This window comes from Prunus mume, linkage group LG6 (genome assembly GCF_029339155.1).
Source record: "Prunus mume cultivar Tortuosa linkage group LG6, ASM2933915v1, whole genome shotgun sequence".
Taxonomy (NCBI): Eukaryota; Viridiplantae; Streptophyta; class Magnoliopsida; order Rosales; family Rosaceae; genus Prunus; species Prunus mume.
In genome coordinates this window covers 4,300,006-4,323,887 of record NC_142703.1, presented here as the reverse complement: position 1 = coordinate 4,323,887, position 23,882 = coordinate 4,300,006, and the positions used below count along the sequence as shown (strand labels likewise).

General features: G+C 37.7%; 2 protein-coding genes and 1 pseudogene across 4 annotated transcripts; 2 read left to right on the top strand and 1 right to left on the bottom strand.

The window, feature by feature from the left end:
- Nucleotides 1-329: 329 nt before the first annotated feature.
- LOC103342714 (putative methyltransferase PMT25) lies at nucleotides 330-7,001 on the top strand. 2 transcript variants are annotated; one of them, XM_089053857.1, is made up of 10 exons: nucleotides 330-406; nucleotides 581-645; nucleotides 1,462-2,549; nucleotides 2,633-2,782; nucleotides 3,565-3,835; nucleotides 3,910-4,020; nucleotides 4,151-4,325; nucleotides 5,462-5,731; nucleotides 6,158-6,352; nucleotides 6,474-7,001. In XM_089053857.1, exons 3-10 carry the CDS (start codon nucleotides 1,503-1,505, stop codon nucleotides 6,700-6,702), a joined length of 2,448 nt encoding a protein of 815 aa, XP_088909983.1. In that variant the 5' UTR covers nucleotides 330-406; nucleotides 581-645; nucleotides 1,462-1,502; the 3' UTR covers nucleotides 6,703-7,001. The 2 variants fall into 2 exon arrangements, with proteins under 2 accessions (XP_088909983.1, XP_088909984.1); XM_089053858.1 differs by having other exon boundaries at nucleotides 406-421.
- Nucleotides 7,002-10,075: 3,074 nt separating this feature from the next.
- LOC103342713 (disease resistance protein RPM1-like) lies at nucleotides 10,076-15,389 on the bottom strand (annotated as a pseudogene). The gene is made up of 4 exons (XR_016128244.1): nucleotides 15,208-15,389; nucleotides 12,899-15,003; nucleotides 10,532-11,227; nucleotides 10,076-10,316 (listed from the first exon to the last, which is right to left on the bottom strand). The product of XR_016128244.1 is annotated as a disease resistance protein RPM1-like (transcript).
- Nucleotides 15,390-20,334: 4,945 nt separating this feature from the next.
- On the top strand, nucleotides 20,335-23,495 carry LOC103342712 (uncharacterized). The gene is made up of 6 exons (XM_008246352.3): nucleotides 20,335-20,939; nucleotides 21,334-21,561; nucleotides 21,702-22,056; nucleotides 22,154-22,281; nucleotides 22,433-22,568; nucleotides 22,937-23,495. The coding sequence occupies exons 1-6, from the start codon at nucleotides 20,596-20,598 to the stop codon at nucleotides 23,174-23,176; spliced, it is 1,431 nt and encodes a 476-aa protein (XP_008244574.1). The 5' UTR covers nucleotides 20,335-20,595; the 3' UTR covers nucleotides 23,177-23,495.
- The last annotated feature ends 387 nt before the right edge of the window (nucleotides 23,496-23,882 follow it).

Here is a 23,882-nt window from a genome sequence, read left to right as displayed (position 1 = left end):
ATTTGAAAAAAAAAATTGTTGCAAATATTCTTTAGTTCAGAAATAGTATTTTTGAATTAAGCACACTGCTAAGGGGATTGTAGGAGATTTTTTTTCCTGATATATTTGGAGGTGATTTATTTTATTTTATGTTTTTTCATACAAGCAATATTAGAGAATAAAAAATGTTATTTGTACCATATTTATTATATAAATTTATTTAATTTTTCTTTTACTTCCATTTGGTTGGGAAAAGGAAACATATTGAAATGAATTTATATATTTTTTTATTTTTCTATAAAAAAATAGAAAAAATTATGGTAGATCACCGCCCTCCTATCTATGAATCTGCTTGCTTGGACTTTACTGGCTCATTGGTTTACAACTTAACCTTAGCTGGAGTGGAGATTGCAGATCCCATAAAAAGGTTATAGAAATAGAAGTAGATCTCTCTCTCTCTCTCTGAGATAATTTTCATTCTTTAATAAATGCAATGCAATATGCAAATTTATGCTAAATACATTGATCTCTCTCTCTCTCTCTCTGATATATTTTTATAAAGACCCACTGACTGACCCAACCAAGCTCTCTCTTCAAGTAGGAGGCAATTAGTACTATGGAGTAAGCAAGAGGAGGACCCGACACTTCTCCCAGCCACTGAGCCAAGTAAGAAAAATCTCACTCTCTGTCTCAGATACTCTACCCCTTTCCATTATTTGATCAGATCTTTGTTTTCTTGCTTGACCGAAGTACTCTTTTGTTTAATGAATCAATGCCAAGGGACCTCCAAGTTTCTATCTTTTACATATTCCCAGCATGTAGTTGTTTCAGTTCTCATTTATTTCCCTGCACTTTCGCACCAACCAAACAGTGCATTGCCCTTATTATTGAGCCCCCACTCTCGTTTTCTGTTTGTTTGCGTTGTGAAATGGGTTATAATCACTTTTTGTAAAAACATGTTTTTGAGGATATTCTTGTTGGGTTATGGAATTCAACAGAAAAAAGTTGATCTTTTACTCTGAAATTTCTTTGTTCTTTGTTAATTGATCTATCTGCTTTCTTTGGAACAAAGTTGAGCTCTCTTTACCCTATTCTATGATCCAATTTGCTATTACTTGTCCATCTACTTGAGGAAAAGGTATCACCTTCGTTATGCCCAGAGAAAAACTATCAGAGCCGTAATTTGACATGATACACGCTACCACAACTACTCTTGTATATCAAAATTAGCAAGGATGCCCTTTTTCATATATATTCTTTTAGCAGTGCAAGGCCTGTCGGTTCCTTTATTCATTCAAAAACAGTTTTTTTTTTAATTACTCTTTTTGCGTTTGTGATTAAAATCATTAAGATAAAAATAAGTGCAAAATTATGTTGCCACATGAGGGTTCAAACACTTTTTCCTTAACAATTTCCAGAAAACAAGCTTGAAGATACAAACATCATGGATAGCTGAGTTTGTTTTGTTATTGCCCTTGTCAGGTGTGTTTACTATTTGGGATATCAGTTTTCACCTCATAAAGATGGCTGTAGGGAAGTATTCTCGAGTTGACGGAAGGAGGTCATTGAATTGTTGTTCGACGACCAGTCTAGTTGTATTTGTTGCATTTTGTTTAGTTGGGGTCTGGATGTTAATGTCAACGGTTGTTCCAATTCAGAATCAAGACTCATCATCTGAGGAGACCGTAAATGAGGTAAAACGGCAAACGACAACTGATAAAGATCCCAAGCAATTCGAAGACAGTTCAGGTGAATTACCAGAAACTGTAATAAAAAGGGATGACAATGGCAATGACTTACAGAGTGAAAGCCATTTGGATATTAAGAATGCTCAGAATGTTGCAGAGGATGTTTCTGTAAATACAACTGAAGAAAAACAGGAAGAATTGGTTTCAAAGGAGGACTCTGAGGTGAAGACTGAGCCAGAAAGTGAGAATGGTATTGAGGGAAATCAGCAAGAGAAGCTTGTAGAGGAGAAATCTGATGAGAAACTTGAGACTGAAGAGCAAACAAAGACAGAGGCTGAAAATGATGGGGATGGGAAAACAAATGATCATGAAGCTAGTTCAGGAGATGGAGAGTCCAATTCAGAAGCTGGAAATACATCTGACTTCCAAGAAGGGGAGAAAAAATTGGAGGGAGACGAGACTTCTGATGGAATAAAGCAGGAAGATGAAGTGACTATTCAGATTGAGAAGGAAAATGTTGAGAAATATCAAGACATTCATTCAGAAGAAAGTGATAGTAATAACATAGAAAGCCAGGAAACTGCAGCTGAAAATGAGCAAGGGTCAACTGAAATCGTGGAGTCGCAGAATGAGAAAGAAACACAACAATCTTCCTTATCCGAACATAAGAGTGGGCATGAGTGGAAGTGGAAACTCTGTGATGTCACTGCTGGGCCAGACTACATCCCTTGTCTTGACAATTGGGGTTCTATCAGGAAGCTTCCAAGTACAATGCACTATGAACATCGAGAGAGGCACTGCCCTGATGAAGCCCCGACCTGTCTTGTTCCTCTTCCAGAAGGATATAAACGGTCCATTCAGTGGCCTACAAGCAGGGAAAAGGTATATCAGCTGTCTAGTAAAACAATAACAATTACCTCTTTTTAATCCTTGCAATTGAAATATGTTCTTGGTGCATGATGCAGATATGGTACCACAATGTTCCTCACACCAAGCTCGCAGTAGTTAAAGGGCACCAAAATTGGGTTAAAGTTACCGGTGAATACCTCACATTTCCTGGTGGTGGAACTCAGTTTAAGAATGGTGCTCTTCATTACATTGATTTTATCCAAAAAGTAAGTCCTATTGTTATATCATCTTATTTTCCAGATCCTGTCATACATTGGTTTGCCAAAATATATTTTCAGAAATTTATGGGAAGGGAATATCATTTCTGATTCCACTTACAGTACCAAGTAATAGTTATATTGACGTAGGGCGATGAGGATATTACATTGTGCATGAGACATAATGTGTCGTACCAATTGATCAGTGATTCAGGATGCACCTGTGTTCATTCAAACTTGTTCCTATTAGTATTTGTATTGTAGGCATAGGGACAGTTTTGAGGGTTTGGTTAATGGCTTTGTGCTGAATGTGAACTATTTTATCCTTTTTTTTCCTGTATGCAGGACTGGGAATGTGTCTATGTGATTCTGTGTGGGTGTGCTCTAGTCCTTTATACAATTTTGAAATTATATTTTCTTTATGCAATTACCAAATAGTGGGTTAGAATTATGGGATGCAGTTCCATCTGATTTCATCTCTTCATTCGTGCAACTTGTCCATTTCATTGTATTCATTTTGCCATGCTTCATGTGAAGTCCTGTTCTTTAGGAAGCAATATATTTGTATGACCTTGGTTATATTTGTCTAAACATATTCAATTGTGCCTCACTTGATCTTATATGTTTATTTTCTTTTGTGGTTCCTTTTGTAAGAAAACTCTAGTATTCAGCATTATTATCTTACTGGTCTGGAGTTTCAGTCTAATTATTAAAAAAAGCATTATTTTTTGGTGAAACTTTTGTGTTTTTTTTCTGATGCTAAAAATGTATATTTCATTTTTGCTATGCAGTCTCTTCCTGATATTGCATGGGGTAAAAGAAGCCGTGTGATATTAGATGTTGGGTGTGGTGTAGCCAGCTTCGGAGGTTTTCTATTTGATAGAGATGTTCTTGCTATGTCATTTGCCCCCAAGGATGAGCACGAAGCCCAAGTACAATTTGCACTAGAACGGGGAATCCCCGCCATATCAGCTGTTATGGGTACCAAAAGACTACCCTTTCCAAGTTCTGTGTATGATCTTGTCCACTGTGCACGCTGTAGAGTCCCTTGGCATATTGAAGGTAATGTTTGCAATTTATTTATTTATTTTCTTAGTCTGCATTGTTCTGGAGATATAACTCGAGTTACATTGCAGGTGGTAAACTTCTCCTGGAGCTTAATCGTGTCTTGCGACCTGGTGGTTACTTTGTCTGGTCTGCTACTCCTGTTTACCAGAAGCTTCCTGAAGATGTTGGCATTTGGAAAGGTAGAATACTTCCTTTTTCTTTTTTCCTTTTTCCCTCCCTCTGAAACGAGTTGTATGTTTTGGTTGATCCTTCCTATCTTACATATTCTCACTCTCCTCTCTCTCTCTCTCTCATGGTAATTATTGGCAGCGATGTCTAAATTAACAAAGTCAATGTGCTGGGATCTGTTGGTGATTAAAAAGGACAGACTCAATGGAGTGGCTGCTGCCATATATAGAAAACCTTCTACCAATGAGTGCTACAATGAAAGAGCACGCAATGACCCTCCTCTATGCAGTGAATCTGATGATCCAAATACTAGCTGGTACTTTACCTTTTTGCCCAAATATTGAAGTATTGGCGTTTCTCTGTGTTTGTTAATGGTGGTCGCTAGTACGGAAATTGGAAGTGACATCAAAGAAAGATAAAAAATAATCAGAAAAAGTTTTTGTGTGGACATTTTTAATACAATGATAATTCATATAGTACCAAAAATAAATACTAGATTACCTAATGTGTACGTTTGCTACTCGATATGATGCATTGGTAAAATAAAATGATTTTGGATCTCAATAACATTTGCCATGTCAGATTTTAGAAGAATACTGATATTTTTCTTTTTTTTCTGTTGTCTGTATAGTAATGTTTGGTAACTAATATAAATTCGCTATGATGACGACTACTTATAGGTATCAATATTTATTTCTTAAATGGTGCTATAAATATAATTTAATAATGTACTAACTTTTTTAAGTAATGTGTGGCATATCAGGTTATTCATGTGAATCAGTTTCCTTTATGGCTAATGTGCATTGAAGATTTTAAATTTCTTTTAGGCATCAGGTTATATGTTAGTCTTGTTATACGTATATAACCAATTTGCTCTAAGCTAAAGCAATTGTGACTCATATGTCGCTTACTAGGACCATATTTGGAGTGTCTTTCCAGCAATAAGTTTTTGTTTTCAAACCTGAATTTTTATATGAAGTTTTACATTTTGGGTTTTGTGTATCCCTTGAAAATTCATTAGCAATGTGAAGGATTTTGCAGTCTGAAAAACATAAGGATTTTGTAGTGCAGAAAATTCTCCAATGTCGTGAACTTGAGATGCATAAATATCATTCCAAATCTTTAAGTTGTACTTGCCCTTGTGAGAGTGACTAACATGTTGAACTGAAAGAGCTTTTATTGATAGCATCTTCCTTTTTCAAAATTTCTGAGTTGTTAAATAAAATCTATGTCATAAGTTTTCATATGAACAGAAATAAATAAAATTGATGCCACTATAGTTTTCAAGTCCGCCTTTATTCTAAGTTGGCCTGCTAAACATCGTCAAATGTGGCTCAGAAAATACTTCACATCTTTGAATACCTATATGTAGTTAAAAGTTCCTTTATAGTATTCTCCATGAGTTAAATTTCCAACACTGTTAAGTGTTCCATTTTATTTCTGCATCATCAGGAATGTTTCACTAGAGGCATGCATGCACAAAGTGCCAGAGAATGTCTTAAACCGTGGGTCTCAGTGGCCTCCAAAATGGCCATTAAGGTTGGAAAAACCACCATACTGGTTAAAGTCTCAGCTTGATGTTGATGGAAGATCTGCCCCGGAGGATTTCATTTCTGACTACAAGCATTGGAAAAAAGTTGTTTCCGAGACATATTTGAATGGGATGGGAATCAACTGGTCTTCTGTTAGGAATGTCATGGACATGAGAGCTGTATACGGAGGGTAAGCAATTTTTAATCTTTTAATTTCTTTTTCCCATCACTACCTTAAATCACCCAGGTCTCCCTCTTTCTGCTATTCTACACCCCCTCTTCTTTTCTGTTGCTTTGATTGAAATTATTGTTTCCATATATACCTAATGACTACTGCCGATTACAAAAAGTTGAGTTTAGCATTGGTAATACTTTATATTTTGAACATCTTAGTGGCTGAAGGTGAAAAATATTGATGGCCTTAGATGGAACACATGGTCGAAAAGTTCGTATCAGTACGAATTGCATGTCATATTCTTTCCAAAAAATAATGATCCCCTTTTCAGCTTCGTTTTGTTATTCTTATTTCTCTTGTGCAAATGTTTCCTTTTTCCAGTGTAGTAAAGAATTTTGAAATCTTTCACATAGTCTGACTTTTTTTTGGCAATGCTTTTAGGTTTGCTGCAGCACTAAAAGACTTGAAAGTATGGGTTATGAATGTAGTCCCAGTTGACTCCCGTGACACACTCCCGATAATTTTTGAGCGTGGTTTAACTGGGATATATCATGATTGGTGTGAGTCATTCAGTACCTACCCAAGAACTTATGATCTTCTACATGCAGATCATCTATTCTCCGTCCTGAAAAAAAGGTATGTAATGAAGCATTTTCCTATGATTATTTATAAAAACACATTTACTGCTGTTTTAATCATAACAAAGACCTCCAAACATGTCGTCTGATTCAGCGTGTGTATGGTATTCTGGCTACAGATGCAACTTAGTGGCAGTGATTGCCGAAGTTGATAGGATACTTAGGCCAGAAGGGAAGCTAATCATATGGGACAATGCTGAAACCTTAAACGAGGTTGAGAGCATGGCTAAATCTCTGCAGTGGGACATCCGATTTACGTATTCGAAAGACAATGAGGGTTTGCTATGCATTCAGAAGACCTTTTGGCGTCCTGCAGAGAGAGAAACAATTTTGTCGGCAATTGCCTAAATGCTTCGATCTGTGTCTTTGACTGGGTAAGGCTTAGTCAATGCTGGAAGTATAGTCTGTTCAAGTTTCTTTTGTTCGCTTAGGCACTAAATTATAAGGACTATACACTGAAGTAATACGTTAATATGTAAAGTTCACATAATTGATTATTCTTTCAGATCCCCGATAAAGTTCTCGTCTCCTTTTCTAGTTGCTAAGGGAACTTATGCCCCTTCAATAGAGGGATTGGGCTTTGAATTTTTGTATCTTAATGTTCTGAGTATAAATGGCAGTCAACCACTCAAACGCATTTTATTGTAGTCTTTTGGTATGTTATTGCTCTTTTCTAACTCTACTACCAAAAGTGCATCTCCATGCTGGGATAGGTTAATTAATAGGTTCGGAGTTATGGCAACTAAATGGGATAGGTTAATTAGTAGGTTCGGAGTTATGGCAACTAAAAACCTAATTTATATCTAAGTGTGTTTGAGTTTGCCTTTGGTCGTGCAAAGCATTATAAACAAATAGTGTTATATTGGACTTCATTGTATCCGCATTACTTATTTTCTTATTTGCATTTCCCTTTTGCACAAGAAAAACTTGGTTGCAACGGTGATGACACTATTTTGCTATCCCAACTAATAATAATATACCATGTAAAAAAGTTATCACGAGTGTTATAACATTATTAGCCGAGAATAGCATTCCGTTTCATGCAAATGTTTCTCTTTTCGCACACCGGTTTTGAGTGCAGATAAGTAGCTATAACCCACAGACAAATATCCAACAAAAATCAGGGCAGAGGAAAAAATGATTTGGAAATTAATTAGTTAGACCAAATTAAATTAGTGAGCAGTAAGACATGTGCAGTAGTTTGAGTGAGAATGGACCCTACCACTTTGAGATAGAGTACAGTGTCCATCTCCTTCCAACTCCTCTTGTCTCGAATGAGCCTGCATGCATAGATTAAAACATTATCTTTCACCCGACATTCTTCCAACTTTGACGATTTTATAATTCTCACACACACATGCGCTGCAAATTTATTTTATATAGGGACTGCTTCTCTGCAATGGCATCACCATATATGACTGACGCCTACAAATTTCTTAGCATTTTAGAAAAAAAAAAAAAAATCGTAATTCATACTCACAATTTTCATTATACGCTCATTTTGCGAGTGATTCATACTTAAAAAAAATTTAATTAATTAATTTTATAATGACAAATTGAAAGTGTGAGCAGCCTTAGAAGTTCTTGTTTTAAATAGTGATTGATTTCAATTATTATTATTATTATTTTAATACAAAGCGATAATGAGAGAGGAGAAATCGACCCTAAGACCTAAAATGCTTTCAAACACTTGAGTTACAAGCTGTTCAAATATTAAATTTTAGAGGAATCCTGGACTATACCTTTTGACTTAAGTATGAGTAGTTTGATTAATGTTTTCCGTTGCTTGCTTGTCTGACTGAACTTCACTTTTCAACTAAGGTGCACCATTAAGTAGGAAATTGTGGTGCTCTAATCACAACCCTTTTCATAAAAATATACTAATATCTCACTGACACCATTGATGGCCATCACCTTTTTGTTGTAAATATATTTCTTTGTTGGCAAAATAGCATACAAAAGTGTCAAGATGCTTTTTTTGAACTCTTTTAAAAATTTACTCATCAACTTTACATTAGCTAGGCTTGTTTGTTTGGCTGTGAGTAATCTGAGAAAATGAAAAAGGAAACTCTCTCCCTCATGTTTGCATGATTGAAATTTAATAATAACAATAATGCTACAATTTTAGGTTGGGTGTTCTCAACCATAGGCTTAAATGGCTTCAACAAATTATCTATATTTCCATGAATGATGCATAGCTCATTGAATTTAATTAGTTTGATGAAGGTCTGTCATTGCTTGCTTGACAACAAAGAAATTAATGAATTTAATTTGTTTAAAATTAACAGAGAAATTATCAGTAAGATAAACCAGATTTCTGTACCCAAACCAATGCATAATGCATCATACATCATGACAATGTATGCATCCACATAAATTCAGCAAAGTAAGTTGGGTGAAGATCTTGTTCTGGTTAGGTCACAAATTGTCCAAGTGGCATTACCAATTATACCACTTTGAACAACTCTGACAACAAGGATTTGTTACCAGACATAGAAGAATTAATTTTATACCCAACCAAAATGAGGGGTCCAAGGAGAATGTTTTTTTTTATAAAACCCCTCAAATTCCTCACTTTCTCACTCAAAGAGATTCTGCTTCTAGTACACAATGAGAGCAACAACATGAGCTGCTCAAAGAGGTTTAGAATTATCAAATACCCTATTGTCTGCCATTGGCACACTTTCCTCAAACAATCAAGTTGGCAGTCTCCATACATTACTCAACCTGTCTGCTGCCACCAATGCTCTAAAGCTGCCATCTTAGGATGTTAAAGTAGCACAGTGCCTGTCAATTCCCAGAGTATTATTCAACATGTCTGGTTCTTGGAGGCACAAGTGCTTGCTCTTCACTCTTGTTGCTTTCATTGTTCTCTCAGAAGCATCAAGGTTGCCTAAGGACTGTTGGCAACAGATGCTGCCCAAGAAGCTACCAACTCCTTCCTCATCTCCCTCCAAAGGCACGAATTCGGCGACTAAATCTTCCTCCAAGTCCTTGGAAGCTCATAGGAAACTCCCCTCATCAGATGGAAAAGTCTAGCCACAGTGCTATGAAGAACTTTAGTTTCAATTCTATCTCTAGGTCAGCCAGAAAGGCAATCCGCAATGCTGCACCAATCAGAGGGAACCATGCACCGCTTTGAAATCAGTTATCAAAATTGAGATATGCTGTTCTGATGAGGTGCTTATGAACAAAGTTATATCTTTGTAGATTTCTTTTGACTTAGTCTGCGGTACAGTATGTTGTAAAGATCACAGAGTAGATTAATTTTTGGACAGGATGAATTAGCAATCATAATTTCGGGACAGTAGGATAATGCCTATGTATCTCTCTTAAATAATGTTGATCTTTGTACTTCTTCCTCGTAACGACTTGTGTAATCTATATCTAATTTCCTCTCAAAATGACTTTCTCAAACTAACATATTGCTTCCTTCACTTTCTTGGTAAAAACATCTTTATGAGTTAAACATTTTCTTGTATATATAAATTTCAGTTACTCAACTTGGGAATAAAACTAAGAACACATATAAATTCTTTACTTGCTTGGTTTGAGGTGCTAAATTAAAAATAACAGTAAATGAATTGAAGTTTTGGGGATGGGTTGGCTAAATATTTACAGCTTCAAAGCTAGAAACCAATTTCTAGGCTAGTGTTGTGAAAAAACTATGCAGACCTGAGCAGAAGTAGTAGGCATATCTTTCATCAATTGAAACACAAAAGAAGCACAAAAGAATGCATGGCTCAAATCTTTGATCAATTGCTACTAAAGTGACAGTCAATCTCCAACAATATTACAAGACATACAAACAGACAGTACTGAAAATGCAATCTATGAGCAGAGAGTCTTGGTATTACTTGATTCAAGCATTAACAAGAGAAAATAAGATTTATTGTTTGCAGCTTCATAACAGAATCTTCCTGGCGCAAACAGGATTGAATCTTCACCTCTCAGACTAGATTCTGCAGAAAAAAATAGCATTATGAAACCAGGATGGAAATCGGATGAAATTTCCATGCTTATATTATGCTATAGAAACTAACTATTAAGGATTTAGTATTTGGTCCATGAAGAAATTATATGGCTTCACCAAAATGTTAATTTGGAATAATTTGGAACAATTTCTATTAGAACAGTTCAAATTAGATGCCTTCTAGCAAGAAAAGACTTAACGTACCTTCATGTGGGTGAACTATGATGAGCTCTTGTCAAGCATTTCAAACGATAATTTGTAATGACGGTGATGTGTTTTACAGTTGGATGATCCACACCTCCTTCTTGTATGGACTCTATAAGTTGCATTGAAACAGACAACAATTCAAGTGTTTCTAGCTTACTAAGGTATTCAAAACCCTGTGGCAATGCCTTTAACTCCATACATCTACCAAGTGTTAATAACCTGAGATTCCTCACCACCCCTTCTGCTATAGTTATCTTATTCAATAAGGGGAAATTAAACAACTCCAGAATAGTAAGCTTTGGAAAGCCTCTGTTGAAACACAACTCATTACCAACATAGGCATTGACAAGTACAAGCCTTCCCAGACATGGCAATGCTTCAATACGAGGTAGTAAATCCTCCTCAAGTCTCGTCCAATGAAGATACAGATATGTAAGGTTCTGGAGTGAAGAGAACCAAGGTGGTACCTTTTGCAACTTGCTGGCAAAAATAAGCCTTCGAAGGTGTGGAGGAGGTGAAGATAATGCATTGATGTCAAGAAACTCCTCCTCACCACTTACCCCTAAAGCCAAGTACTGAAGTAGCTTCAACTTTTGAATTGAATCACATAGGTCCATTGCGTCTCTCTCTTTTACATTCGTAATGCCAATCTTCGTAAGTTGAGTCATATTCCCAATGAGCCTTATAATGTTTCTGATGCAGGACGCATAGGACCTAAATTTATTAGTTTCCTAATATATTTGTTAGTTTCCTAGATTCTCTAGTTTTCCAAATTCTAGTAGGATTTCTACTTTTCCAGATTTCCAGATTTCTAGTTTTAAGTATTTGGGTTATGATTTCCGTTTAAGCAAGGGATTTTTATCCTATTAAGGTTTTAGTTTGCTATAAATACCCCCATGTAGTTCTTTAAAATTGAGATTTGGATATTGAGTAAACCTTCTCTTAAAACTATGTGATTTCTGTCCTTTCTTTCGTCCCTTCGATCTATATTTTCGTCTCCTCGATCTCTTATACTCTTCTATGTTCTATTGTTTGGATGCTTAATCTAATATACGGGCTGTACTACATCAATTGGTAATCAGAAGCGTTTGCTCTCCCATGGCACCCCAAACCGTGGCCAGCCTTGCTGAACAGTTTCATCCGAGACAAAGTTTCTGACGATATCGCTGGCATGGAAACCCAACTCTCCAAACTCAGTGTTGACTTCAAAGACGAGTTAGTACAGGCTCACACACATCGTGCTGACCTCAAAGACGAGTTGGTACAGGCTCATCGTGCGAAGATGGCCCTTGCCATCAACAAACTCCAAGACTCCGTTCAGATGAGCTTGGAACGACTGACCCTTCTTCTACCTCAGTGGTGCTCTCGAGTTCGTGACTCCGCCGCCAGAAGGTGGCCTTCTTCCCAATCCACTGATGGATCAAACACTCAAGGCCGTGCCACATGGTCCTCCGAGTGGAACTATCGATTAGCATGCCCGAGGTTCCTGGAGCCCATCGTTTCTTTTGGTTCTATGCCGCAGCCCAACCATACCCAACATCCGATGGGTTCTCCTCTAGTTGACGACAACATTCCCGTCTCTACACCACCACCCCAACCACACAACAAGAACTTCATGCACCAACACTTTGATTTTGAGATAGCCCGACATGCAACGCTAGGTGTTTTTCCTGCACCAAGGCACTCTGGCGACGACTTACGAACACCATGGATTGAGGGTGCGCTTGCATTCGTTGGCTGATCATGTTTGTGGAGGAGGCTATCTATTTGCCATTCTAACAAGGACTAATGTTCCAGGCTTGCGGAACGGCTGGTTTCAAGGTGGCAAATATGATGCTGTGAAGAACTAACGAACGCCACATGCCTCTTCACCTCCTCGCTGTTTACTCGTCGGAGTCGAGTTCTTTTCGGCGGAGGAGAATGATGCAGGACGCATAGGACCTAAATTTATTAGTTTCCTAATATATTTGTTAGTTTCCTAGATTCTCTAGTTTTCCAAATTCTAGTAGGATTTCTACTTTTCCAGATTTCAGATTTCTAGTTTTAAGTTTCCTATTTTATTTGGGTTATGATTTCCGTTTAAGCATAGGGATTTTTATCCTATTATGCTAGGTTTTAGTTTCTATAAATACCCCCATGTAGTTCTTTAAAATTGAGATTTGGATATTGAGTAAACCTTTTAAAACATTTCTGTCCTTTCTTTCGTCCCTTCGATCTATATTTTCGTCTCCCCGACCTCCAATATTCTTCTTGTTCTACTGTTCTACTGTTCTACCCTTTCTTTCGTCTTTTGAGTCTATATTTTCGTCTCCTCGATCTCTTATACTCTTCTATGTTCTATTGTTTGGATGCTTAATCTAATACCTACGGGCTGTACTACATCAGTTTCCTTCTGATTCAACAAATGACAAAACTTCCAATTTCTTCAGCTTACTAATATTCAATGGCACTCTTGTCCCACTGGCCATTCTGAAGGCCATATTCTCTCCAGAATGACGGAGCATAATTAGATGGCGCAGGTTTTGCAACTTGGAAATTCCTGTGGGAAGTACCTCTATCTTAGTATTGAGGAAGTTCAATGTCTGAAGGTTGTGGAGCAGTCCTATGGCTTTTGAAGCTCCTTAATTTGAGTTCCCTTCAAACTTAAGTATCTTAAGTTGAATAAGTACACTAAATTATGTGGCAGCTTATCAATTTGGACATCCTCCAAATCTATAACCCTCGACAATTTGAATCCAGAAGGCAATGACTTTGAGAAAGAAAATGAGAATTTGCCAGTAACGAATACAAGAAAAGAACGAGGGCGTGACATACCAATGCAAGATTCAATTCCTCCTTGGGTTGTTTGGATTGACAAACGGCGGGCTCCAATGTCTTCCAGTACTTCTTTCCCATCATGTACAACAGAAAATTTTTCTTTCTCAGATGTTGACAGAGCAAGCTCTCGCATAAGGTCATGCATCTTACATGATTTTGGCCTACCGGTTTCATTCCTCTCTACAACTTGTAGCATGTTACGAAAAATGAGTTCCATAAGATAGCTATCTGCAATTTGTTCAGGTGTGACCCCTCTAGCATGTTCAACAAATCCTTCAGCTATCCATAACCTAATGAGCCTTTTCCTTCGAATCAAATAATCCTCTGGAAAAAGGGAACAATATAGAAAACAATGCTTCAAGCGATATGGCAAATCATTGAAACTAAGTAACAAGATGCTCTTCACAGGTTCTAACAAATGATGGCTTGTTAGATGCCAATTTAAGCCATTGTAGACTTTACTCCACTCCGCAGCTGATTTCTTGGAAGACATAAGACCACCTAAAGCTATGATAGCTAGAGGTAGGCCTTTACACTTTTCCATGAGTTCCCAAGCTAATTTTTCAAGCTCTGGTGGACAACATTTACCATCAAAGGTAGAGAATGATTTCCTGCTGAAAAGCTCCCAAGCGTAATTCTTTTCCAGGGGTTGCATACAGTGAACATGGCTTTCAACTCCAAAACAATGGAATGCTATGTCTTCTTTTCGAGTTGTAAGCATGATTCGACTTCCAAGCTGTCTATCTGGAAGTGATATCCTTATTTCTCTCCAAAGTTTGATATCCCACACGTCATCCAGTACTACTAGGTACCTTTTAGACTCCAGGTAGTTCAGCAGAAGTTGTATCAAGTCTCTGTAGCCCATGGATACCAGGTCTGCAGGGACATCTTCATTCCTTGTTTGGTGGAGTTCCTTGATCAAGCTCCGAAACAAGTCTTCAATCACATAAGTTTGGGAGACAGTGATCCAAGCATAAGAATCAAAATGTCTCTTTACAGTTTCGTTGGTGAAGGTCTTGGCAACTAGAGTTGTTTTCCCGGATCCTCCCATCCCGACCACGGAGACAACAGTTAGGTGTTGCTCTTCATTGAGCAGCCATGCAGTTAATGTTTGCTTGTTTCCATCAATCCCGACGAGTTCATCTTCATTAACAAAGAGAGAAGACACTGCTTGGTTCTTGACCCATTTGCTAATATCATCCCAACTTGTTCCTACTACACCTCAAGAGCATATCTCTTATTTCTCTCTGGAATGGCCTTGATCATTTTAGTGATTTTGTGTAACTTGTTGGCAATTTTACGCCGATAGAAGAGATTCTTTGGAATATGAATGGTCCTGTGGAGCCACCTTGCAAATCGTCCCCTACTTTGCTGCTCATACATATGATACATGAATTCATCGATGATATCCTCAACATCACTGGTTAAGTCTCTGACACTTGTGACCCAAGCTTTCTGTGCTTCTGTCTCTGTTTTCTTGCCGTCAACATCCTCTAGGAAGGATGTCATGCTTACCAGCTCCTGCTTAATCTCATCAACTTCATCACGGACAGCGCCTATGGAGTATGCTTCGTTCTTGAGAACGTCGATAATTTTGCAAACCAAGAGAGCTGTTGGAGCTGAGTCCATATGGATTCACCTCTTAGGCAACCCTAATTGACAGAATTTCCAAAGTATTGCTCTCACATATGTGCAAATGTTTTAAGATCAAAACAAAATATGAAAATGGTGCATATATAAGCAATCAACCATGTGTGCAAAATGATGCAGTTTTATTATATGCAAATCCTAACTTAACTTGAATTGCATGCTTTATCAATTACAGAATAAAATTTTATTGATGAAGAATAACATACCAAGTCTTGGGTAGATCTGATCTGATGGGATATAAAGCTCATAAAAGAAATGCAATGATTTGCTTCAATTCTGTGAAGAACAGGACTCTCTCCTCTGTTAATGAGCTCTAATAGCAAACTCAGTGAGATAAAATGACAAGGTTTAAGAAAGAAAATGGAGAGGTACGTGGGAACACTTAGACCATGAACAAAATTTCTACTTGCACTTGTTTTCCTACCACAGAAAATGGAGAGATAAGTGGCAGCTGCAAATGGTCAACATATCGCAATATTATTGCTATTTTATCGATAATATTGCGATATGTATTTTCAAAAATGAAATAATTCAATTGAATTCACGCACACAGGGGATTGAACCCCTCCACCTTTCAAGTTTGGGAGCCACTCAACCACCACGCTAGTGGTCACTTTGCGACTAGTTCCTATGGAATTTATATTAATAAGTCTTCCAAGCTGTTCCTCAAAATAGAAAATAATTACTTATTGTTCTATATTGTTGATCAAATATTTAGTGCAATAGCCAGTAGTGGATTTTCTATCAATAGCATTCCCTGCCTAGTCAACATTGGTGTATGCCATGATTTGAGTATGACCATGTTGTTCATGATAATTCCCCAAACAATGGAGCCCTTGAGGTATCTTAGAATCCTTTTAACAATGTTTAAATGAGCCTCAGTGGGTGCATGCATGAATTGGCTAACAAGGCTGACGACATAAGTTATATCCGGTCTAGTAATGGTGAGATATAAAAGCTTACCCACTAGTCTTTGATAGTAACTTATATCACTGAGAAGTTCTCCTTCCAATTCCAACTTCAATTTGCTATCAAGAGGGATATGAGCCAGTTTGCAATCCATCATCTTCACTTCTTGAAGCAAGTCAATTACATATTTCCTTTGACTTAAAAACAGTCCATTGGGAGAAGTAGCCATTTCAATCAAGGAAGTATTTTAACTGTCCTAAGTTTTTAATGGCAAATTTCTGATGAAGAGAATGCTTAAGAATGTTAATCTCATCAATATTATCACCTGTGATGATGATATCATCAACATAGATTAGAACAACTAATTTTCCAACTAATCCAGTTCGAACAAACAAGGATGAATCAGCATGACTTCTCTTGAAACCAAACTTTTCAAGTACAAAGCTCAGCTTGGCATACCAGGCACGTGGAGATTGTTTCAATCTATAAATGGACTTGTGAAGCTTGCAAACCATACTTGAATTATGTGCTTGTGGATGACCATGAGGTAATTGCATGTAAACTTCCTCTTCAAGGTCTCCATGCAAAAAGCATTTTTTACATCCATTTGGTACAATGGCCACTCATGATTAACTGCAACAGATACCAAAACCATCACTACACTTATCTTAGCCACATGAGCAAATGTCTCCTTATAATCAACTCCAAATGTTTGAGTAAAACCGCGAGCCACCAATCTTGCCTTGTGTCTTTCAATTGAACCATTAGAATTAAGCTTGGTTTTGTAGATCCAACAATACCTACCACCTTCTTTCCCTTTGGAACCTGGACTACACTCCGGGTTTTATTTTCATCCAAAGCCTTGAGTTCTTCTTCCATGGCTAGCCTCCAAACATCTTGAAGATTGGCTTCTTGAAAGTTCCTTGGTTCACTTTCATTTGAGAGTTTACTGAGAAAAGCTGCATGAGAGTGAGAGAGTTTGGAGTAATTTACAAACTTGTGAATTGGGTACCTTGCATTGTATGTTACATAGTCTTGCAGCTTTGATGATGGATGTCTATGTCAAGTTGGATTCCTTTGAGGTTGAGTTGGGATCACAGTACGTAGGTTCAAGTCCACTCTCTTCTATAGATGATGTGTCATTATATATCATGAGGAACCACTTGTGCTTCTAAGGCTTTAGTTTCATCTCCAATAATCACGTTCGCATTACTGGTTGCATGAAGAGTCACTGTCATGAGGTACTGAATGAACACAATCACTTGTTTCTACCAGATTTTGTAATGAAAAGAAATCCAGTAAGTGTTCCCCCTAACGATTTTGATATGATGGTTTGTTGAAATAAGGTTTGATCTCATCAAACCTTACATCTCTTAAGACAATCAGCTTCCTAGAACATGGATTGTAACATTTGTAACCTTTTTGAGTGGAGGAGTAGCCCATGAAAACACACTTAACTGCTTTGGGATCTAGCTTGTCTCGATGATGGGATTGAATATGAGCATAACAAGTACATCCAAAGATTCTCATATGGGAATTTAATTTTTTTTGTTTTGCATGACCTTGTTGGTGATTTTGAATCTAGAACACAACTAGTCAATCTGTTGAAAAGGTAGGGGGCTGCAGCCTGCAAGAACTCCTTGAGACCAAAACCTCTTAGGCACATTCATTTGTAACATTAGAGCCCTGGTTTTTTCAAGTAGGTCCCTATTCTTCCTTTGGCAATTCCATTTTGCTGAGGATTACCTACACAACTTGTTTGATGTATAATGCCATGTGTACTCAAATAGTTAGTCATATTTTTAGATGTATATTAAGTGCCATTATCAGACCTTAATATGTGAATTTGAGATAAAAAATGGTTCATGGCAAGATTATGAAAATTCTTGAAAGCATCCATGACTTCACTTTGAATTTTAGGAGGTACAACCAAGTGACTTTTGAAAAATCATCAACAAAAGTAAGTAGTACCTATAACCATCAAAAGACTCTAGAGGTGCAGGTCCCCAAACATCGGAGTGCACCATCTCAAAAAGCTTGCTAGCTCTAGATATGGAAGAATTAAATGAAAGTCTAGTACATTTTGACAAATGACAAATTTCACATACAAGTGAGGATTTGCATAAACTAGGGAACAAAGTAGACAAAACAAATTCTGAGGGATGTGCTAGACATTGGTGCCACAACTAATGTTCTAGATTTGAACTGACTTGGAACCCCTTTGGAACATTAAGGTCCTTTGAAAAATAGTACAATCATTTAGGTAGTGACCTTTAGCAATCAGCTTTTTGGTGGCTAGATCCTGAAAAACAACATTGTAAGGGGAGAAAATTGCACGAAAGTTGAGAGAATTTGTAATCCTTCCTACGGACAACAATTGAAAAGGAAAATATGGAATATTTGGACTCAACACTCTTTGAAATCAGTTTAACTTTCCCTCTACCTAGAACAGGTACACCTCTACCATTTTCTATAGAAACTAGGAAGATGGTTTAGTGTAGCTTTCAAAATTGTATAGCTTTGAATATTGATTCGTCATGTGATCAGTGACACCTGAGTCTATAATCCAAAAATCATGAGAATGACTAACATTTAGAGTAGTTGAAAGAGCACACATAATATCTAGAATATCTCATTGAGGCAATCAAACTTAGCTAAGAATCCTGCAAACTGCCCAAGGAGAGCAGTTTGATTTCCACTAGTCAACACTTTGCTTGTGCTTCCTTTTATGGTTTGAAGATAGGCTGAGAACTCATCAATTGATGTAGCAGCAGCAACATGGTTTTTGTTTGTATGTGATCTGGTTTGTGAGCCCTTGTAGTCTCTTGATGGCCTGTTCTCAAACTTTGGCTTCAACTTAGGTGTAATATCCAGCATCGATATATTAGATGTCCAACATTATTGCGGTGTGAACACTTCAGATCTAACCTTCTTTCCTTGTACACTTTATCTCCAGATGACTTGTGGTTTGTCACAAAAGCTCTAGCCTCAGACACACTAGATTTTACGTCAACATTTATGACTTTCCTACTTACTTATTCTCGCTGGATAGTAGTGCAAACACTTGCAAATGATGGAAGTTCGGGGTTCATTAGAATATGGCTTCTAAGATCTTCATATGTAGACCCCAAACTTGCTAGCAAATGAATTTTTTTGTCTTCCTCAGACATGTTTAACAGTAGGGCAGCACCGATAGTATGTGGTCAATACATATCTAGTTCGTTCCACATATTTTTCATGCAACTGAGATGATGAACAAAGGATTTATCACCTTGTTGGAGACTTGCAAGATTCCTCTTAAGTTGGAACACTCAAGCAGCATTGTTTTGATTTCTATACATATCTTTGACTGCCTTCCAAAGAGAAAGACGGGATTCTGAAAATTGAAGATTTTAGATAGCTTAGGATCCATGGAGTTGAGGAGCCATGACATGATTAGTTGGTCTTTGCACAACCATGCTTCATACTCCGGAAACGAGGCGTCAGGTGCCTTAATGCTTCCATTGACAAATCCGAGTTTGGATCTTCCTCCAAGGGCAAGAGATACTGCTCTAGACCATGGAAGATAGTTAAACTCATTTAACAACACAAAGCACAATCGTTGGTTTGCGTTGACTTCAGCTTTGGAAAACTGGAGCGAGGTACTAAGAAGCTTTCAGCTTTAGAGCCAAAAGTATTATCTTCTGCCATTATTGAATACAATGAACAGAAGAAAATAAGGAAACAATAGAGACCGGTTAAGGTTCCTGCTCTGATAACATGTGGAAAATGATGGGGAGAATGTGTTTTCTCATTATATCTTCTTTACAAGATTACAAAGTATATATGCATAAGCTGGGGAAGGCTAATATCCACTGGCCAAGAGTTGTTGGTCAACACGCCACAACCTTAACTTCCATGATTTAATCCCTAATTATAGGGAAACTCTAATTACAAGTAACAAGATCAAGTCACCCTAAATTAAGGGAAACGAACGTGTAAATGGGACAACCACCAATAGCTAATCACGGCTAGCAGCCACCTAGCCACCAATACTTCCAATAGTATGTATGTAATCCATTGTTTGGCAACTTAAGTACGGAACTTATTAAATGATAAGCAAAAAAAAAATCATGGAAATTGGGGATTGAGATTCCCAATTTTAATTTCCGACAAAAAGCGTCATTTCACAATTTCTATTGAGTATGAATTCGCGTTTCACTGTAATTTCTGTCATTTACAAAATTCGCCATACATAAATCCAAACATTCGAAATTATTTATTGCCATAAATTTAAGAATTCTTTGTAATTTCTGATTTCTTAATCCAAGAGAGGGTAATGTAATAGAAAATGATACTTCATTCATTCATTGAGGTAAAAATAGAGACGCACCCAATTTAGACAGAAAGAATGCTACAAAAGGAAGGAATCAACATACATAGACTAATCAAGGGAGAAAATCATAGCATATGATGGAGGCAATTAACAGAACTTTCCTAACTGGAAAGTAGAAACCAACAACTTTAATTATATTTAGGTTAGGTTAAATATTTAACCTATTTTCTTCTCTTCTCTGCGCCGTTACCTCTCTTCTTCTCTCTATCTCTGCGCCATTTCTTCATATCCTTCTCCTCTCTCTCTCTCTCTGTCTCTGCCACGCCGACCAGATCTGGCTTTGGCCCGTCTCTAGCTTTGACGAAGCGAGATGGGAGGTGGATTTCGAGTTCTTCATCTGGTGAGACCCTTCCTTTCGTTTTTGCCGGAAGTGCAGAGCGCTGACAGGAAAGTCCCCTTCAGAGAGAAGGTGATATACACTGTCATCTCCCTCTTCATTTTCTTGGTATGCAGCCAGCTCCCTCTGTATGGCATTCACTCCACAACTGGCGCAGATCCCTTCTATTGGATGCGTGTGATTCTCGCTTCCAACCGAGGCACTGTCATGGAGCTTGGGATCACTCCAATTGTCACATCTGGGCTCGTCATGCAACTCCTTGCTGGCTCTAAAATCATTGAAGTCGACAACAATGTACGCGAAGATCGTGCTCTTTTGTAAGTATAATCTCCATCTCTAGGCCTTTATATTTAATATTTAATTCGGTTTTATCACTCTTGATTTGTTCGTTTGAATGCTTGAATTTGCATACTATTGCAGCCAAAAGGGTTTTCATAACTGTTTCAAAATACGGGCTTGAAATCTGGGAACATTAAAAAATGGTGTTTTCAGTTTTGGGTTATTATAGAGCCATTTTTTTCTACTGCCTTCTAAAATTATACATGTTAATTGTGATCACTTGTCTCTAGTTAACTTATTTTGTTTGGAAATTTCTGTTGTTCAGTTCTTTTCTAAGGTAATATTTAGTATTCTCCTTCATTTGCAACTTGCAACTTGCATGTGCATCTTGCTATTTGTATTCTACGTGATGATTTCTGTTTTTCGTCCCAGGAATGGAGCACAGAAGTTATTGGGCATCCTGATAGCTATTGGTGAGGCAGTTGCGTATGTTCTCTCGGGCATGTATGGTAGTGTTGGGCAACTTGGAGTTGGAAATGCCATTCTCATTATCATTCAGCTCTGCTTTGCTGGTATTATTGTGATATGTTTGGATGAACTGCTTCAGAAGGGATATGGTCTAGGCTCTGGAATTTCTCTTTTCATTGCCACCAATATCTGGTGAGTTTGTAATCCTTTCTTCTGCCTAGTTATGTCCAGCAGTGGGATCTTTTGCATAACAGCTCAATAGTTTACGAGTTCAGCATGTTCAAAATTTTCCAAATTTTGAGTACTTTAAAAGTGATATAATTCTTTATCAGTGAAAACATTATCTGGAAGGCGTTTAGTCCCACCACTATCAACAGTGGGCGGGGAGCTGAATTTGAAGGTGCCGTTATTGCCCTGTTCCATCTTCTGATAACTCGTTCAGATAAGGTTCGAGCTCTTCGAGAGGCCTTTTACCGGCAGAATCTTCCAAATGTTACAAATCTGCTTGCGACAGTGTTGATCTTCCTTATAGTAATCTACTTCCAAGGGTTCCGTGTGGTTCTGCCTGTGAGATCAAAAAATGCTCGTGGGCAGCAGGGTTCCTATCCTATCAAGCTGTTCTACACCTCCAACATGCCAATCATTCTGCAGTCTGCACTTGTGTCAAACCTCTACTTCATCTCCCAGGTACTGGAGTTTTTTATGTTTGTATGGACAGGTTGTGACTGTTTCTTCTACTGTGCAGTGTAACCATTTGTTTTTCTTTTTAAATTTTTATGTACAGTTGCTGTACAGGAGGTACAGTGGAAATTTCCTTGTGAATCTTTTGGGTAAGTGGAAGGAGTCTGAATATTCGGGTGGACAATTCATTCCTGTCGGTGGTCTTGCATATTATATCACTGCCCCTTCAAGGTAATTTAGAATACTTTCCCTCTTGAAGATGTTATGTTCTGTGCCTAATGAAGCTTGCATTTTTGTTGGTAAACCTGATAATTATGTGTGCTTCCCTCTCTATTCTTGCTGATGGCTGCTTTAATTGATATGTTGCTATAATGTTTTGCAGCTTAGCTGATATGGCAGCCAATCCTTTCCATGCACTCTTCTATATTGTGTTCATGCTGTCAGCCTGTGCACTTTTCTCAAAAACATGGATTGAAGTTTCTGGATCCTCTGCCAAAGATGTTGCCAAGCAGCTCAAGGTAAGTTAAAATAGTTTATCCATTCTCTTTTGTTGCAAATGAGGGGGTTAGTGTGGCTCCTACCCATTGTATTCTCATATCTTACGATTTGTTTGACCTTATGGTCTTGAGTTTAGTGGCCAGATCAGACCCATCCCACTTGAATTATGTTCCTACCAAATGCACAATTTATATAATAGTGCATTTGACTATTTTTATTTATATATTTTTTTATGAAGAAAAGTTTAGGGGGAGGGGAGGCTATCTCATCCTAGGGCCAGGGCATACCAATGCCCCTTTGAGGACTGCATTTGACTATTCTTAAATCATTACGTAATATACACACAGCTATGCAGCATGCTAATTACATCTCCCTTTCTAATTTGTAGGAACAACAAATGGTGATGCCTGGTCATCGTGAATCAAACTTGCAGAAGGAGTTGAACCGATACATTCCCACAGCTGCCGCGTTTGGAGGCATGTGCATTGGTGCTCTGACAGTGTTGGCCGATTTCATGGGTGCAATTGGTTCAGGAACAGGAATTCTGCTTGCAGTCACAATCATCTATCAGTACTTCGAGACATTTGAGAAAGAGAGAGCCAGTGAACTTGGTTTCTTTGGTTTCTAGGCAATTTGTTGCCAGTTATGTTTGGTCTCCCTGACAATTTTGGTGTGCTGAGAGATGTAAGTAGGTTTTAACAGCGAAGTTAAAGATATTAGGCTAGTCTCTTATCACTCCTTTGAAGAAAATACAAAAGCAATAAACCTCTAAACATAGTGTTATATGGGATCTTTTCCCTTTTGCATTTCCGCCACTACCATGTTCCATTGTCAAGTATCGTTGGATCTATGTAACACTATCAGGTCCTATGGTAAGGATCTTTATAATTTACTTGTCTGAAATGTTTAAGGACACCTTTGAGAAGGAACTGACTGAATTTTGCTCATGTTCGAGACTCTTAGAAATTCCCTTGTACTAGCATGTTGTTTCTGTTACACAAATGACTTTGCCTCTTTTCGACTTAAACAAGGACCAGACCGCCATATCTGAATTGAGATCTATTTGGCGCACTGCTCTGTATGAGAATGACGTATGTTGACAATTTGACACATTATTTGATAAATAAAAAGGCCTCATCAAGTCTAGCATTATTGGCTGGATATTATATCTTACCGGGATATGAAAATTCACAAAACAAATGCAATTAATTGCTACAATTCCATGAAGAACTTGTCCTCTCGCCTGACCAAATATTTGTCAACAATCTCTGGAAAGATGACTAAAACGTCGCTACTGAATAAAACAACACCCCATCTGTTAAAATACGTAAGTA

Excerpts from the sequence above, each read along its gene's own strand:
- LOC103342714 (XM_089053857.1), top strand. The coding sequence starts at position 1,503 with ATGGCTGTAGGGAAGTATTCTCGAGTTGACGGAAGGAGGTCATTGAAT. Across the intron at positions 3,836-3,909 it reads AGTCCCTTGGCATATTGAAG|GTGGTAAACTTCTCCTGGAG; the intron begins GTAATGTTTGCA and ends GTTACATTGCAG. Across the intron at positions 6,353-6,473 it reads TTCTCCGTCCTGAAAAAAAG|ATGCAACTTAGTGGCAGTGA; the intron begins GTATGTAATGAA and ends TTCTGGCTACAG.
- LOC103342712 (XM_008246352.3), top strand. The coding sequence starts at position 20,596 with ATGGGAGGTGGATTTCGAGTTCTTCATCTGGTGAGACCCTTCCTTTCG. Across the intron at positions 21,562-21,701 it reads TTCATTGCCACCAATATCTG|TGAAAACATTATCTGGAAGG; the intron begins GTGAGTTTGTAA and ends ATTCTTTATCAG. Across the intron at positions 22,282-22,432 it reads TATATCACTGCCCCTTCAAG|CTTAGCTGATATGGCAGCCA; the intron begins GTAATTTAGAAT and ends AATGTTTTGCAG.